Source organism: Macaca nemestrina, chromosome 5 (genome assembly GCF_043159975.1).
Source record: "Macaca nemestrina isolate mMacNem1 chromosome 5, mMacNem.hap1, whole genome shotgun sequence".
Lineage (NCBI taxonomy): Eukaryota > Metazoa > Chordata > Mammalia > Primates > Cercopithecidae > Macaca > Macaca nemestrina.
The window spans coordinates 79,622,994-79,641,637 of NC_092129.1; the positions used below are offsets into that span (position 1 = coordinate 79,622,994).

An 18,644-nucleotide genomic window follows, 5' to 3' on the forward strand; every position below is an offset into this window, starting at 1 on the left:
TTCAGTTCTGTTATATTAAAGAGATACTTAATACTGTTATATTAAAGACATCAAGTATCTCCTCAATTAATTCATCTCTCTCAGGATGCTCTCAAAGCTTAAAGGAATAATGTCTATGTAGGTATTACGTAGAGTGATCAGAACTTTGCAAAATGTTTCCACATCTGTTATCACATTTAATCTTCTAGGGAGGTATTGGTGTTCCCATTTTACAGATGGGAAAAACCTAAGACACAGGGAAGTTAATTCATGCACCAGGTGCCAGGAACTAGACTGGCACTAGACATACAAAGATGAAAAAGACAAAGCCCACAGATGGGTAAGAAGCATCACATGGAATTATTTGTTGGTATTTGTTTTGAATGGGAAATGACTTGTCCAGGGTGACACCATCGACTGTTGGCCAGAATGTGACAGAACCTACCTATCCTGAGGCTCACCAGGCTCTCCTCGCTTTGTGACCCAACCTGCCATGTGCCCTGGAAAGTTCCCTTTCATTTACTGTTCTAGAAAACCATGTCTAAAGCAGTCCACATACTTTCTAATTAGGGCAGATTACAAATTTACTATCCAAAGGGCTGATTTAAACAAAAACTCAAGTACAGTCATTACTAGAATATGAACAGCCATCAAGGAAAAAAAGAACACTGCCAAGATCTCCAGTGAGAAGGAGCTAATGATAGCCAACAGCTGTGCACTGAGTCCCGGCCATCCAAATGGAGAAGCTGCTGTACGTATCACTCAGTCTTTCAGGAAGTACAGTCCCCTACCACCCCCCGATTTCAGAACCTCACTAGCAATTTTTAAAACCTATCCTTTTAAAATTATTATTATTTTTTATTTTTTTAGTAGAGTCAGGATTTCACCATGTTGGCCAGGCTAGTCTCAAACTCCTGACTTCAAGTGATCCACTTGCCTCATCCTCCTAAAGTTCTAGGATTACCGGCGTGAGCACAGTTCCGGGCCTAAAAACCTATTCCTGATCATTAAGAAGTGAGGAGATAGGAGACCTGGCTCCACCTGTGGTCATGACATTAACTTTCAGATAACTTTGAAGAATTCACTTAACCTTTGTGAAAGTTCATATTTTCAAGTGTCAGTAGGGGAGTGGGCCAAGGTCCCCGGGCTGACCAGGTGATCCTGTACAGCACACGGGTACCCGTATGTGCTGCCTCCGCCCACAGGGCCTCAGGCTTTACCTCCAGCATGAAGGGAAGCAAAAGCAAAGCCTGAGCAGGGAGCACTGCTATGTGGGAGGACTGTCTGCACATCAAGAAAATCTACCTTACAAACGCTAGGATTTAAAAAAACAACAACGAACAATTACAGAAGAAGAGTCACATCGAAAAAAGCGTTCTCAGCAGGGCTCTGGGTCGGTAACAAGCAGAGAGACCAGAGGGTTAAAGGCCTTTCTGTTTGACTTCAAGGTTTGGAGGGAAAAAAGACAGTGAGGAGGGAGGCTGAATGCCAAGGAGAGAAGGCAGAGACTGAGCAAGCCCTGGAAGCAGCTTTAGCCAAAACTCTGTTCTTTTTACGAACAAGTATGGGTACTGTGTTTTCCTATGCAACTAAACTACTTGTAAGTAAATACCCAACACCCAGCTAAGCCTATCTCTGAAGCTGAAGCCAGAAAACAATTTATTAAGATGTTACTTGAACTGACAGTAGTGTTGTTTTCCCTCCAAGATACCTGATGGATCAATCACCCATGAACACGGGGGCACTGGGGGAGGGGAGAAACCGCAAAACACAGATCTGAGATTCTCTGCTCTGTGATCTGAAAGTCTACCTACAACTTACACTTGGGGCTCTTAAGAAAATCCCTCACTGTCCTTGTCCGGATGTATTCTGTACACATGAATCAACACTCCTCTGTGTAAAGACTGGTGGGGAGATGGGGGAAAGGCATGTACACAAGTACTAGCAGGTCTCAGCCTGGTGGAATAATTGCTCAGAAGATAAGGGCAGCAGGGTAAACCTGCCCTTCCGTGAAAGGCTGAAGGAGAAAGAATTTAAAACAACAACACTTTTCGTTTTTATCTGAATACTAGAAATATTTCATTTTGCTCCTCGTTTTAAAAAACTAGCCCAGTTTCTCCTCTCTGGGCAAGAATATGGCATAGAACTAGAAACTGATAAGCAGGGAGTTTCTTTCAACATTTCCAGTAAGAAATCAAATGCAGTTCCTAAAAACCTCACTTGCCGGTTTCATGGGCATCCTTCCTGAAGGCTGTTTTCTGTTTAAGGGCTAATGAGTTTACGACCCAGGGGATGTATTACCCATGTGATGGTGACCCTCCTGGGAGATACTTTCATGGAACAAGAGCTTCAGAAGAGTTTTTTTCTGACAACGTGTGCCATACTAAGAAATAAAGAACGAGCTAAAATACTTAATTGCCAATAAAAATAAAGCCATTAAAATACAATAATTTTCCTTTGAAACTGTTAGAAGTGAATAGGTAGTCCTACTCCAACATCTTGGCTCATCTCAGCCTTCCTATCCTATCCCACAGGCCTAACTCCAATGCCACCTCCTCCGCAAAGTCTTCCTTCCCTGTGTCCAGACTGGAAATTAATCTCTGTCTGCTGTGGATTCCCAGAGCATTTAATGTGTACCTCTTTTGTAGCAATAATTATGTTTTACATAAATACTGTAACTTCTTTGAGGACATAATACAATGCTTTGCACATAATAGACCTCAATAAATACTTGTCAAATGACAAATCGAACAAAATATGAGGAAGCAGCTGACTCTGGTAAATACAAAAGCCCTTCCATATGCAAAGAATTTCAAAGGAAGTGGGGGGTGTGTGTGTGTGTCCACGTATGTGTATGTACCTCCCTTCAACTTCCCCTTTCTACCAAAACTTAACTGCTACAGATGGAAAAAAAAAGCTTAAGCCAGGAAATGCAATTAGAAATGACTAAAAATAGAAACATATAATAGCAGCACTTTATAAAGGAAACTGATTTCAAGTAAGCAAGGCCTGGGTAAAAAGGAAAGGAGATTGGCTCAAGGCACAATAATTCTACCTGTGTTAACAGCATCATCTACAAAATGCCTGAGGGAATTCATTCTAGCCAGCATCCTTTTGCTTCCTCTGCCAGGGTGGATGACTGGGCTCTGACTAATAGAACCAGCACAACTGGTGAATATCAAAATGTACAACTGTTTCACCAGACTAAGTTGGTCACTATGTTTTCCTCCTAAATAATTAGCTTTAAAGGCAATCTAAAATACTGCAGAGCCCCAGCAATACTTCAGATAACTTGTACCATGTATTTCAGATGACTTCTGGCTTTTGTAAACAGGCTACTGATTCTAAAATGTTAGGGCTCCGGAACAGGACCCAAGAGTAGGCATTTCCTGCTAAGAATGGAATACCCAGAAATCAGATCACTGATACTCTGCCACAGTGCCCCCATATGCAACAGCCTAGACAAGAACTTGGTAAACAAGGTTTTTTTTTTACTCTGTTTACTAAGAGTAAACATTAACCATGTTCATCAACTTTTAGTACGTTGTACACACATTTCAAATATCCAGGGCTATTGTGGGAGGCCCCATGAGATACAATGGGGTTGAGGCTAGGATGATTCAAATAGTTTATGTCACTATGACAACAAAAACCTAACACCAAACACTTTCAACATAACCAATGTCACATTATTTCATATAACTATTTAAGAATACTCTCACTTATAACAAATTAGAATAGACATTAGCCTGGATTATAAGAATAATTATGTAACTCCCTGTAACAGCCATCTGCTGTTTTTGCCCATCTGGCATCTATCTCCCCACTCTTTCTGATGTCCCTGAGGAACTTCTGTCCCTGGGGAAGTTCTGATAATCATATCTAAGTGGCTTCTATGGGATAGACCCTACATCTCAGCTCTGGAGATGGACACATAGCCCAGACGTGACCATCTCTGCGGCTACAGTGATTGGTTCAGGCATGTGCACATGACCCAAGCCTAGAAAAGCAAAGTCAAACATGGAACTTATGAGGAAAAGAGAAGTTCTTTCCACTGCAAGAAATGAGCTGGGGCCAGGCATGGTAATCCCAGCACTTTGGGAGGCCAAGGCGGGTAAATCACCTGAGCTCAGGAGTTTGAGACCAGCCTGGGCAACATGGCAAAACCCTGTCTCTAAAAAAAAAAAAAAAATACAAAAATTAGCCAGGCCTGGTGGCATGCATCTGTGGTCCCAACTACTTGGGAGGCTGAAGCAGGCGAATTGCTTAAGCCCAGGAGGCAGAGGTTGCAGTGAGCTGAGATGTTGCCACTGCACTCCAGCCTGGGTGACAGAGTGAAATTCTGCCTCAAAAAAAAAAAAAAAGAGTTAGGAGAACAAAAGCCAGATGTGGCCATAGGCCACCAGATGCAAAGGGCCTACCTAAAGTCAAGTTAACACAGGAAAAAGCCCAGTCAAGACACAGAGACCAAGTTCTGATAACAGTGTTTGATCCCCTGCATCCAGCCATGCCTGAAGCAAAATCTTCTCCAGGACATTTTTAGTTACTTAAGCCAGTAAGTTCCATTTTAATCCCTTGAGCCAATTTAGCTTGGTTTGCAATCACTTCATCCCAGATAATCTTGACTAAACATCTTTCAATAAAAACTTGCTTTACCACTAATAAAACAGTCAACTGCTAACTCCACGTACATAGAACAATTATTTTTATGTCAAACTAATAGTGAAGAAATACACTGGAACAGGTGTAGGACCACAGGAAAATCTAATGGGATCTCCATCGTTTAAAAAATTCACGATCTTTCCGTGCAGAATGACAAGGGAAGCAGATCTGTAGATTTCTATCATGATACCCAAAGCCTACCCCAAACGTAAAATGAAGAGACAGTATGAGAAAGATTTTTAAAGAGAGTTAACGAAAATATCATGACAGCAACTATTACATGACTGATTTAATGTTCAGCTGTTGAGATATTTGTGTATTGAGTGCCTACTCTGTCATAGACTCTTACCAGTTTAAAACAAACCAAGATAAAACCCATGTTTAAAATTCCAGTTGGATTATTTCACTTACACTCCACTCAGTACATTAATAGACTGTGTCTTCACTCCATATCCAGTCTCCTTTAAATTAGCAACAATTCCCAATACATCAATACTGGAACCTTTGGATCCAAAGTTTTTTTCACTGTACATTATCATGTGAGCATTTGAAAAATCCTATTGAGAAAAAAAATTCAAAATTCAAAAACTAGCCATTTATTATCCAAAGACGACCAAATATTAGCCATTAGCTTGTCCTTTACTTACACCTAATATAGGTCGTAAAGACTGAAGCTCTCCATTGTAACCTCCCCAGGCTTTCCAGTCCCTGTATTCTCCTTCTTCTAGCAAATACTGATGACCTGTAAATCCAGGCTTCTCATACGCAACCCAACTGCAACACAAAGAACATGAGGAGTAGTCATTTTCAGACATGTTCACATTTTTTCAAGGTACGTATCAATTTCACTGAAAAATACAAATAGTTAGAAAGCTAGACATGAACTTCTGCTTTATTATCATTCAAATTCTTTAAAATTTAGGAGAATAACAGAATGGCCCCAAGAAAATAACCTAAGAGACATACATCAGAGTTGTATAAAAAAGGGAAGGGGTGTGTGTGTGTGAGTGGTGTGTATGTGTGTGTGTTTAATAAGGGCTGACTCAAAAGAACCTCAGCAAGCAAAACTGGATAAACTCACTTCAAATAGTAACAAAAATATTATGAATAGTTAGCGATTTACAAGAGCAATTTTAGTGTGCACTTCTATGGGAAAGGTGTAAGATCTATAAAATGCAAAAATACAAAAATTAGGAAGCGAACTGTCAAACCCTTCAATAGCTTGGAGCATAATTCTAATAAGCAAGGTTGTAGATTTGATCAACTTGAATAGGCCAATGTATCAGCCTTGCTTGGTGGACTGACCCCACAATTGTCCCTCAAACTGCCTTTTTTTTTTTTTTTTTTTTTTTGAGATGGAGTTTTGCTTTTGTTGCCCAGGCTGGAGTGCAATGGTGCGATCTTGGCTCACAGCAGCCTCTGCCTCCTGGGTTCAAGCAATTCTCCTGCCTCAGCCTCCCAAGTAGCTGGGATCACAGGCATGCGCCACCACGCTCAGCTAATTTTGTATTTTTAGTAGACACGGGGTTTCTCCATGTTGGTCAGGCTGGTCTTGAACTCCTGCGCCCACCTCAGCCTCCCAAAGTGTTGGGATTACAGGTGTGAGCCACCGTGCCCGGCCTCAAACTGCTTTCTTAAATCCAGTCACTATAGGCTGAGGATAATGTGGACATACCTGTCAAAATTCACCACACTATAGAATCAGGAATGTTGTTTTTAGGGGGGAAAGGACACATTTATTACTTAATATTTAGGAAAAAAAAAAGAAATCCTAACAAGTCACCCATGTACTTACATGCCTCTTAGAACTTTCACAGACCCCACTGACGTAAATGGCAAATGATCGCCTCCAGTCGCCTCTTCTGTTTCACCTCCCTCCATGACAAAACTACACATTTCTGTTTCTAGTTCCACACATTTTCCTTCAAAGAAAGGCTTTTCATAAACAACTACCTACAACAGAAATGAGATATACCAGTAATTTGTAAGAAGTATCCCAACAGCTTAACATTAAATCAGTCATTTAATATCACTAAGTCCTAAAACACAAATTAAAATTTTCTGGCTAGGCACGGTGGCTCACGCCTGTTATCCCAGCATTTTGGGAGGCTGAGGTAGGTGGACCACTTGAGCTCAGGAGTTCAAGACCAGCCTGGTCAACATGGTGAAACGCCGTCTCTACTAAAAATACAAAAATTAGCTGGGCATAGTGATGCACGCCTATAATCTCAGCTACTCAGGAGGCTGAGGCAGGAGAACTGCTTGAACCCAGGAGGCAGAGGGTTAAGTGAGCAAAGATTGTGTCACTGCACTCCAGCCTGGGCAACAGAGTGAGACTCTGTCTCAATAAAATAAAATAAAATAAAATATTCTAATCATATTTTAAAACATTAACTAGACCACGCACAGTGGCTCACACCAGTAATTCCAGCACTTTGGGAGGCCAAGGCAGGAGGATCACTTGAGCTCAGGAGTTTGAGACCAACCTGGGTAATATGGTGAAACCTCATCTCTGCTAAAAAGAGAAAAAGTTGGGTGTGGTGGTACATGCCTATAGTCCCAGCTATTCAGGAGGCTGAGGCAATAGGATGGCTTGAGCTGGAGAAATCGAGACTGCAGTGAGCCATGATGGTGCCACTGTACACCAGCCTGGGTGACACAGCAAGGCCTGGTCTCCAGAAAAAAAAACCATAAATAACGGCATCTGATAAAATAGTAAAAAGAAAAAAAAAAAAGAAAAAAAATCAGACTCTTTTTTTTTTTTCCTAATGTGGTATAGCCCAAAGCCATGGTTCCAAACAGTTTTAAAATCATACATATATATATATATATATATATATATATATATAAATAAAATATATATATAAATAAAATAAATGTATACCCCCCACACACATATATTATGTATATATATAACTGACATTTAGAACCACATAGAAGGAATCAGAGGATTCTAAAGTAGTGTTAAAATTGAAAATTGAAAAAATTTATAGTGTGTGGCATCGATGTGGGAATTGGGAATAGCAGAAAGGGGATTTTAGAGTAGGGAAAGTTTGTCTTGAAAAAGTTTTTTTCCTGGCTAACTGGCAAGCAGCAAGAAGCCCTACAATTAGTAAATACTACTGCAAATTGTTAACTTAATATAACAATGACCCTTTTGAGCCATGGCTAAATGTACTGTTAGTGTAACCAGTGCCATTAGCATCATCTTCCACCCTGAAGGATGGCACGTGTAAGTTGGCAACTTCCTTTGGCTGCATTTATGTGTGATAGAGGTTTAATATGAGAAGTCATATAAGCAATATCTTCATAGAGATGAAGTGGGAATAACATTAAGTATATATATATGTGTATATGTTTAAATAATTAATATACATTTTTACCTTTGGATCTGTAGGGAATTCAACTTTACGGCCACCCTGAAAGAAACAATAACATAGTAAGAAAAATAGTTTTTCACTGAAACATTACCATTTTATATTAGCCATAGCAGTTTATAGTAAGCCATTGAATTTCAGTGTGACTATGTTCCGGTTTGTTTTAACTTACATGAGATAGTTCTAAAATTACCAACAATAGAGATGAACACACGAGGAAGGCAGGCTCGAATGGAGCCTCGCACAGGCAGTCTATAAGCTGGTCTGCATTGTAGGAGTGTTTTTTGACCTAGTAAGTTTTCTTAACTTGGAAAATTTCTCATAAAAATCCATACTTCTCTTGAAAAAGCAGTTCCAAGGGCTGACATCTCTGGACCCAGATTCTCCCAGGCCGCTGTCTTCGGCTTCTGCATTTAACGATCCTGCCCTAGGATCACGCTTCAGCTGGGAACAGGCACGGGGTTGCCGTCTCTACCATTCCCTTCGGTTCAACTCTCAGCCATTTGTATTTTCTGCCTGGCGCCTGCAGGTATTTGATTTTGCAACCAGGGCTTACGAAACTATTACGTGTTGAAGTTCACATAATAAGATCTGAAGGACTCATGGAATAACTAGATAAACTGTTAAATAAAATTTAACACATCCCAAAGGATGAGTCTATGGGGGGTTGTTATAAAATAAAAAGCTTTTTAAAAACAAACTCACTAAAATCCAAGAAATGATGTTACATTAAAAAGATATTGCACAAAAATATTAAATACGTCAAGAGTTTAAATCAGCAATGGGAAAGTTGGATTTTTTCAAAATTAGTATCTTCAATAGCTTTTGAAAAAAGTGCCGCTAAGGATGCTCAAAGGCAACAAATGAACTATAATTATAAAAGAATGGGTTGGTTTCCTTACCTTTTATGAAAAAAAGCAAAAAAAAAAAAAAAAAAAAAAGGAATGTGGCTGATATTATCAGCAACCCAGAGATTATACCACCAAGCACATGACCTTTTCAAAAGTAATCCTGTTCGAACACCATAGACTTTGCAGATTTTTCATCATCATTACAAACTGCTCCTAAAACCTGGATGAATTCTTTCATACATTCACAAAACTAACAAAACTTTGTCTTTGAAAGTGAGTTTCATTTTAGAAACAAAAGCCCAAATCATTTGCATTAAGACCAGCCAACATACAGATAATTAAACCAAATACTTTGGGAGGAGGGGTAAAATTAAGATTAAAAAAAAATTGTCTTCCTAAGTTTCTAATTTGTTTCAAACTGTCTCAGAAGCCAAGTGCGAAGTGCAGTTTCAAAAACATGTTTGTAATGGGAGCCTCATCTCGCCGCGGGTACTTAGGGAACAACTTCTATGCTGCAGCACACACTGCGCTCAACACTGGGGACAAGACAGATGTGGCCTGCTTCCTCCCAAAGCTGACAGTCTAGCGGAAGAGACAAAGAACAAAGCAAGACACTGGGATAAGGGAGAGGAAGCACAAGGCTCCTTCCACAGCAGATACTCAGGAGGACAATACTCATTTGGTCCGGCCCCAGCGACCCCCAAGCCACCACCCAGCGCAGCCTCATGTCATGGCAGCCAAGCCGGTCCTCAGCGTGCCCTGCTCTCTCCTAGGCTGCACCCTGGCTCACGCAGTGCATTCACCAACAGCTCCATCTAAAAAATCATCCTGCTAATTTTTAAAGACTGAATTTAATTTAGCATGAAGCTTTCCTAATTATCCCCCTTTTCTGTCGCATCACCCACAACTTGGAATTGTATGTATCCTTGTCCTGTTTTTCCACCAATGTTTAATTCTTCACTTTCCTCACTTGTTAAACCTACATTGGGCTGAAGCTTTGTGCGCCCATCTGCAGGTCTGCAGGGGCTGAGAATGCCTTAAAGACAAAGGACATGGTCTTACCTGCTTTTTTTGTTTGTTTTAATCTACAGCATCTAGCAAGTTACTGTTTCCATAATTTCTGTTGAGCAAATTTGTCCAATCTGCTACAAATTTGTTTCTTAAAAGTCAGCTTTATTGCTTCAAAGTCACACCCCATGAATTACCATGTCAAGCTGACAAAGAATCACCACAAGAACATTTGGATTTCATTTTTACCATTTTCAGAGGCCGCATGGATCCAATGTATGCTGCTTCTGTATCCCAGAAGGACAAGTCAGGGTATTCACCAGGTTCCAGGATGAAAGGAACACCCTGAAATCCAGGTTCTTCATAAATCAGCCACCTAAACAGCCACCATGGAAGGAAAGAAAGGGAGCCAACTCATCATTTGTTTCAGTTTTTCCTTCTGTCTGGTACCCAGGATGAGAGGAAAAGAACAGGAGAGGATACGGACCCACACAATGAACGGCTGGACTTAGGTGTTAGAATCACACTAGACTCAAGGACAAATAAAGCCATTATATGCTTCTCTTCTTGATCTTTCACTTTTCTCCTTGGCTGGCTTTGTCCCCTTATTTTAATTTATATTATTAATTGCTCCTAAGTTCCACCTAATCATTTGTCATGGTGCCAAACATTAGTAACAGCTAACACCTCCCTGGAGCATAAAAGGAATCCACTCAGAATTTCATCTAATCCTCACTGCAATGCTATGAGGAAGAGATGCTATTGTCCCCGTTTGATAGATAAGTAAGTTGCCCAAGGCCACACAGCTGTAAGTATGAAAGGCTGGAACGATTCAAGCCGATTCCAGATCCAGGTTCCTAATCAATTTTTTTTTTCTTTTGACGGAGTCTTACTCTGTTGCCCAGGCTGGAGTACAGTGGCTTGCTCTCGGCTCACTGCAACCTCTGCCTCCTGGTTCAAACGATTCTCCTGCCTCAGCCTTCCAAGTGGCTAAGAGTACAGGCACACACCATTGCACCCGACTAAGTTTTGCATTTTGCATTTTTTTTTTTACTGGGGAGGGGGGGGGCTCACCATATTGGCCAGGCTGGTCTCGAACTCCTGGCCTCAGGTGATCCATCAGCCTCGGCTTCCCAAAGTGCTGGGATTACAGGTGTGAGCCACCATGCCCAGCCCTAATCATTTTGGTGATGGCAATTTTTCTCATTACAGGAAGTGCACTGAACACAGTTTACTCTTTTCACAGTTACTCAGGATCATCACTGTGAGCATTACTTAATGCACAGTGGTGTCCTCAGGGGCTCTGAAGGTCTGTGGGACTGCTTGTTCCCAGGCTGCAAAGTTTTTTGAGTTCTTGGTTCTGATTGTTATGGCTTTTCAATACCACACCCTTCTATCAGCTTGTCAGCTGTGGCTTCCGCTTCAGTCGGGAACCTGCAGCCCCACCCTCCTCTAACGTGCCAGAAATCAGGAAACCAGAAAACCATGCCTATTAGCCCTGTCTCTGAAGTTTACAAGGTCTTCTTGTAAATGTCTTGGTTCCTGGGAAGGGTTCCGAGAAGGTAAGGACGCTGAAGAAGTGAGTTTTCTATAAGAGAGGGGTTAATGTACCCACTTCATAAACAAATGTAGACTTCTACCCCAATTTGATTAGTTTCGCTAAAAGGTTCTAGCCGTGGTGCTCCACAATGTTGCTGTGTTCCCCAGAACACCACGCCAAGAAGAGAGTGGCTCTAAATGAAACCTTTTACCAACAAAATGGGTCTGACACCTCCCTCTTTGCCTTTTTCTTCTTCCCAATTTTGGCCCAAGGCACATTTTTGGCGATGGGTTTTGTTGAAGATTCCGCTGGATAAACTGGTAACTTCTCTAGACTCTCTAATTATACAGTGATTTACAACCAGGCTCCTACTGATGATTTGACAACACACACATGAAAGAATGTTGGGAGACCAGGTGTGGGATATGGGTAAGAGGTCAGAACTACAGTGTTAGAAGTCAGGATGATGGTTACCGGGTAGAGGGCGTGAAGATGACTAGGAAGACGCACGAATGAAAGGGGTTTCTGCGATGCTGGGAATGTTCTTTTTCTTGACCTGAGTGGTGATTGCTCTTGTATTCACTTTGTGAAAATTCACTCAGCTTATATATTTAGGGTTTATGAACCTTTTTGTACAGATGTTATGCTTCAAAAAAAAAAGTTACCTTAAGGAAAAAAAGAGGCTTATCTTTTAAATACTACTATAATGCTTCTAAAGCACAAGAAAACAGAGGCTAAGAATAGGGTACTTTAAACTTCCTTATGTTTAAAGCATGACAGCCAAGGATACACTACATGCATTCTGGAGCTCAAAGTTATCACAGGCACACTACCCACAGATTTTTTTCTCTAACAAAATAATGGCAGTTCTGTAACACATTATGGTATTAGGCTAACAAACCAAGCAGGTTCCGAAGTCTGACTTCTTTAAAGCTTAATTTTTCATAAACTGAATGTATGGCTCATGAGCAAGTGATCTGAGATTTTGAAATGATCCTTACCAAAGTACCTTTTCATTAAGTCTTTCCTTCTATAGCTTGAGTTCAAAGAGGATTTATTCATCTGATACTAAACATTTCACTTTTGTTGAAGCATGTGGTTTAGTCACATAACATTTATGGAGGAAAGTCATTCTAGGTAGAGGGGAATTTGTGAAAAAACTGAACACATAAATGAATGCATTTGAAAAGACTGCTGTTCTGAAAGTTCTTCCTTAGGAAATGAGTGCTGAAGGCCTGCTGGGTAATTCAAACAGACATTTACTAATGTTGGGTGGACTTTGGAATTTGAAAACTCATATACAGAGTATGATTCACTTTTTCTAAATTCTGTTCCAATAAGATACATTATTTACGAGGTCATCAGGAGAGGGGGAAACTATCTTCAGGCAGTGTTATTTCAGTTTCTAAAGGTAATCTTTTATTTTCCCATGCACTTAGGTCATAAGCTTTTGCCAATATAGATTAAAAAGTACAACTTTATAGTTGTACTTAAACAGTATGATTATAAAGTCAAGCTTATTTTTTTAAACAAACAAATGTATACCTACAAATCAATATTTTTAAAGTAATAACAATGGCCATCTGTTTATTAAAAATATTTGTCTAATTACTCTTTTAGAAATACCCCTTGAGTCACACAAGAAAAATCAGTCTTATCTTGTTCACTTGTTCTTAAACCAAAAACAGTACTTCCAGATGGATCTTAAGTTTTTTCCCTAGATATGGCTGTCCATGAATATTGGCCATTCACAGAAACCAACTGGATACGTGAAAAATTAAATATGAATGTACTGACTTTGAGGTTATTCACAAGAGAGGGGGCTCTGAATGTCAAAGGGGAAAATGAACCTTTACAATGGAAAGATGGAGGAGGCACCACTTTAACCAAGCAATCAAACTTGGTATTGCTAATGGGCAAGCTAGTTAGCACATGCCGCCTGCTGAGATGCAACGTAAATATATGGCGCTACCTATACGAAGTATCCATGCCAAAACTGTTCGGCCTGAACCTAACCATACCTCGGGACCTAAGCCGTAGTAGATAGGAAATTCGGGCAACAGAAGAACAAGCTAAATAATAGCATGAGGGAACACTCAGACAAACCTAGAATGTGGCATACTCTCTAAGACAGCTGGCCTAAATCTTTTTAAAAGTTAGTGGCTTGGGAAACAAAGATGAGGCATTTTAGAGATTTTTAAAAAGAGACTTAAAGAGACAGAACAATCAAACGCATTTATATGAACCTTGATTGGATTCTGATTTGAAAACGCAAATCTATAAAAGACATTCCTGAAGCAATTGGGAACATTTGGTGATGGGCTATAGAACAGATATTATCATGGATACCTTGTGAATTTTCTCAGATGTAATAATGATAGTTACGCAGGAGAATATCATTAGAAAGAGAGTCAGGCTGAATCCTATATGGATGAAGGATCATGATATCTCCAATGCACATTCAAGTGCTCAGAAAAATAATAACACAAATATGGCAAAATATTAACAGTTATTGGGTCAAAGTGAATGGTACACTGGTGTTCACTGAACTGTTTTTCCTACTTTTCTGTATGTTTGAAAACTTTTATAATAAAAAATTGGGCTCTGATATGATATATTCCACAATGAAATATACAGTGAATATTACACAGCAATGAAAAAAATACATACAGATGTACCCGTCAATCTGAGTAATCTTAGGAGTGTGGCTACATGTGTAACCAGGGTGGGCTACACCAGGTTCTGTAGCAATGGTGGTAATGGTCTAGGTTGTAAGTTGGGTGGTGGGTCCACAGGGGATTGTTTTATTATTGGGCTTCATGGTTCACATATATACATATATTCTTCTGTATATGTTAAATATTACACAGTAAAAATGATCAAATAATGTTTTCCATTAAAAAAGAAGTCCCTTGACTTTAGAACACCTGCATTCTAGCACACATTCTGCTAACAGCTAACCCTAGTCTGGAGAAAGTGACCAAAGCTTGTCTTCCTCAGTCAAATGATGGTGTTGGGCCAGATCATCTTTATACTCCCTTTGAAGTTCTAAACTTCTTTGCTTTTGTTTGTTATAAATATACTAACCCCCACTTCCACCCCCACACACACCCCGCCCCCAGAAAACCCAATATGCTTTCACCTCTGGGAGGATGGGTGCTAGCATTAGCCAGCTGCTTAAAAGAAAGATTTAAAAACAAATTACTCTCAACAGAATCTGAAAGGCAAATTTAGTGAGAAATTACTCATCTCCTCAAATAAGAATTTGACAAGGCAGGTAATACCCTTATTTTGTATATGAGTAGAAGAGCTTAATCTAGAGTGAATGGGCCCTGGAATAAATCACCTGATGGATTCTTCAGGAGTTCCCTCCACAGTAAAGACTTCTTATCCCAGTTCAGGGGAACTGGTGCATCAGCAGAAGCAAAATGAGCTTGAGTGCTTCCTATCAGTTACATCTTCTCAACCCCTTGAGACTTTCCTTTGAGATCTATAAAAGCACTAATGACCTGGTGTCTAAGCTCACCAACCAAGTTCAATGAGCCCAAACTTTGAATTAATATCCGAGGCAGTGTTCCACTATCCTAATGACAATAGAAATGAACAGCCAGAAAAAAAGATGCCCATCATGACACAAACCTGTCATAAATTGTAAACTGTGACAGGCTGGTAACTACCACCTAGGAGACAAAACTAAACATACTGGAAAGGTAAGAAATATCATTTAAGGTAGCTTAATGTGCTTCAACATAGCCAAGCCTGAGTCATGGCACCCTCCAGACACTGAGATTAAAATATGATAGCAGATGCCTTTTGCATTCTTTTCTAAGGAAAGTGATGTTTCTCAACCTGACATTAATTCTTTTTTTTTTTTTTTTTTTTTGAGACGGAGTCTCGCTCTGTCACCCAGGCTGGAGTGCGGTGGCCGGATCTCTGCTCACTGCAAGCTCCGCCTCCCGGGTTTACGCCATTCTCCTGGCTCAGCCTCCCGAGTAGCTGGGACTACAGGCGCCCGCCACCTCGCCCGGCTAGTTTTTTGTACTTTTTAGTAGAGACGGGGTTTCACCGTGTTAGCCAGGATGGTCTCGATCTCCTGACCTCGTGATCCGCCCGTCTCGGCCTCCCAAAGTGCTGGGATTACAGGCTTGAGCCACCGCGCCCGGCCTGACATTAATTCTTTAAAAAAAAGTGTATAGACTTATTTCATGTAAAAAAATTAAAGGCAGCAAGAGATGAAGGCATTTTCTTTTGCTTAGATTTCCACTTTCCTTCCCAGTCTCTAAATACAAAAGTGCCTTCTCTTCCCTTAACTACACCCACTCCCTTTTGTGACCGTGTCCTGTGCCTGGTTTAAATGCATTCTCTATGTCAATGACTCCTAAATTTATGCCTCCAGTCTCTCCCCTGAACTCCAGCCTCACACACCTACTCACTTTCCTGCCCACTTACTTGAATTTGCAGTTGGCATCTCAGCCTTAACCTGTCCGAAACTGAGCTCCTGAATCTCACTCTCTCCTATCTTGCTCCTCCAAGTCTTCTTCATCTCAATAAGTGTTGGGGTTCCAAACCCTGGGCATGTCTCGGCCCCTCATACACCACACACAATCTGTCAGAAATGCTGTTAGTTCTACCTTCAAAATGCATCCAAGGTCTGACCATTTCCCACCACCATCATCGCACGTCTAAGCCACCATCCATCCTTGGCTGTATGATTGCGAGTGCATCCTACGTGGTTTCTTGGCTCCCACCTTTGCCTCTTTATAGATTATTTTCTATATGAACAGTCAGGTTGATCCTTCTGTTAATAACACAAGTTAGATCAAAATTCTCCAATGATTTTCCATGCCACTTAGAGAAAATCTAAATCCTCCTCCCCGAGGCCTGAAAGGCCAGATATGACCTGAGCCCTCTCCTATCCCTAACCTCCTAGTTCACTCAGCTTCAGTCACCTTGGCCTCTTAGCTATTGCCCAAGCATGCCCAGAAGGGCTTTTGCAAATGGTGTGCTTCCTCTCTGGGACTGGCTCCCTGCCCCTCTTCCCTCAGCTAGCTCCAGGGCAGACTCCCTCACTTCCTGCCAGTCCCTGCTTAAAATGTCACCAGAGTCCTTTACTAGCCACCTTATCTAAAATAGCAACATACCTGCCCCTCTCTGTAATTTATGTTTCTTGTAGCCTTTGCCATCTGACACATTATGTATGTATTTGTGTTGTTTATTCCTACTAGACTGACAGCTCCAGGAAAGTGGGAACATCATTTTATGTCTTTACTGCTGTATTCCCAGTGACTAGAAAAGCACCTGGCACTTGGTAGATGCTTGATTAACAGATTTACTGAATATATTTAATACATCTCATAGACACTCTTTTGAGTTTATATTTGTTAAAGTCCCAATTTCTTGTCATATTTTGACAGGGTATGCAGAGGAAATAAAAGCCTTTCCTAATTTCTACTTCTAAATTCACCACCTTTAAAAATTTCAGAGCCTTTTAAGGACTACAGGGTACCAACTGATATAACTCAAAATGTATGCTAAAAGCAGTACATTTCTCTAAAGAAGATACACAAATGGCCAAGAGGTGTATGAAAAAATGTTCAACATCACTCAAGATCAGGGAAATGCAAATCAAAACCACAATGAGATACCACCTCACTCCAGTTAGAAAGGCTATTATCAAAAAGACACAATATAACAAGTGTTGGTGAGGATGTGGAGCAAAGGGAACTCTTCCATGCTATTGGTGGGAATATAAATTAGCACAGCCATTATGGAAAACAGTATGGAGGCTCCTCAAAAAATTAAAACTAGAACTACTGTGTGATCTTGCAATCTCACTACTGAGTATATATCCAAAGGAAATGAAATCAAGTATGTCAAAGGATACGTGCACGTGCATGTTTATTGCAGCACTATTCGTAATAGCCAAGATACAGAATCAGCCTGAGTGTCCATCAACAGATGAAAAAATAAAGAAAATGTGGTAAAAATATACAACAGAATAAGTTCTGGTGTTCTGTTGCACAGTAGGGTAACTATGATTAACAATAACATATTTGATTATTTCAAAATAGCTAGAAGAGAGGATTCTGAATGATCTCACCACAAAGAAATAACACGTGTTTGAGGTGATGGATTTGCTAATTTCCCTGATTTGATCATTACGCAATGTACACGTGTATCAAAACATCACATTGTACGCCATAAATATGTGCAATTATTATGTGTCAATTAAAAATAATTTAAAAAGCAGTAAAATGTATATTACCTTTGGAAAAGGTATTATTTCCAAAGGTATAATAGGAGATATTTAAATTAACATTAGGAGATATTTAAATTAACATTATTCTCTACACACCAAATTCTGCCCTAATAACTACACCTTTGTATATTGACGAACCATCACTATAGTCTTCCCTTGCTATTTTTTTACTCTTCTGGGAGAGGGAGGTTGTTTTCTGAGAGGGGCTGCCATAGGGAAAGAACACCCTCGGGCTTCTGGGGTACTGGTAATGTTCCAGTTCTTGGCTCAAGTGGTGTCTACTTGGGCGCTCACTTTATTTGTTTAAGTGTACATTTACCTTCTGTGAACTTTTTTCTAGGTGTGCTGTATTTCAAAATGTTAAAAGTAAATAAATAAATGAACAAACTGTCATAAAGGAGGTATCTAACTCATACTTTCCTTCCCCTACAAAGCCCTGGATAAATTCTTGTCCATCCTCTACTTGAATACTCCTTGTGATGAGAAACTCTCCACCTAACAAGGCAGCCACTTCCATTTTAACTGTATTAACCATCAGAAAGTTCTTCCCTGGGTCAAGTCAAAATCCATCTCTCTAATTTCTACTGGTTTTTCCTGGAACCTGCTACGGAATAACAGAGAGCAAGTCTAATATCTCTTCTCTATGACCACTTTCCAACTACTCAAGGATAGCTGCTACCAATTCTCAATAGCCACACTTCCTGTTAAGTTGCCTAGAAGTTTTTAGTTTCTGATTTCTGAGGATCAAAAATCAGATTCTGTGATCTGTAACTTATCCTATTCCTACATTCTGCACAATCAATCATTTTTCTAAGATATGAACAATGGCAAACCGAGACTTTTAGTAATAAATAGAATGCAAAAAGCATGATTAAGGAGTGCCTTATTGTTCACTGCAGAGATACTCCAAACCACTTTAGGGACAGACTGTAAACTTTTTTGACTGTATAAACCATTAGTAAAAACAT

The 18,644-nt window shown here is 40.1% G+C and overlaps 1 protein-coding gene across 1 annotated transcript in view; it reads right to left on the reverse strand.

Moving 5' to 3' along the window:
- The window catches only part of CRYBG1 (crystallin beta-gamma domain containing 1), a 214,322-nt gene that overhangs the window by 19,992 nt on the left and 175,686 nt on the right, over positions 1–18,644 (reverse strand). Inside the window, exons 9-13 of the mRNA XM_011736406.3 lie at positions 10,127–10,253; positions 8,025–8,060; positions 6,437–6,594; positions 5,289–5,415; positions 5,053–5,198 (exon numbers count right to left, since the gene is read on the reverse strand). Of these exons, the coding sequence (XP_011734708.2) occupies positions 5,053–5,198; positions 5,289–5,415; positions 6,437–6,594; positions 8,025–8,060; positions 10,127–10,253 (594 nt within the window). The remainder of the gene's footprint in view (positions 1–5,052; positions 5,199–5,288; positions 5,416–6,436; positions 6,595–8,024; positions 8,061–10,126; positions 10,254–18,644) is intronic.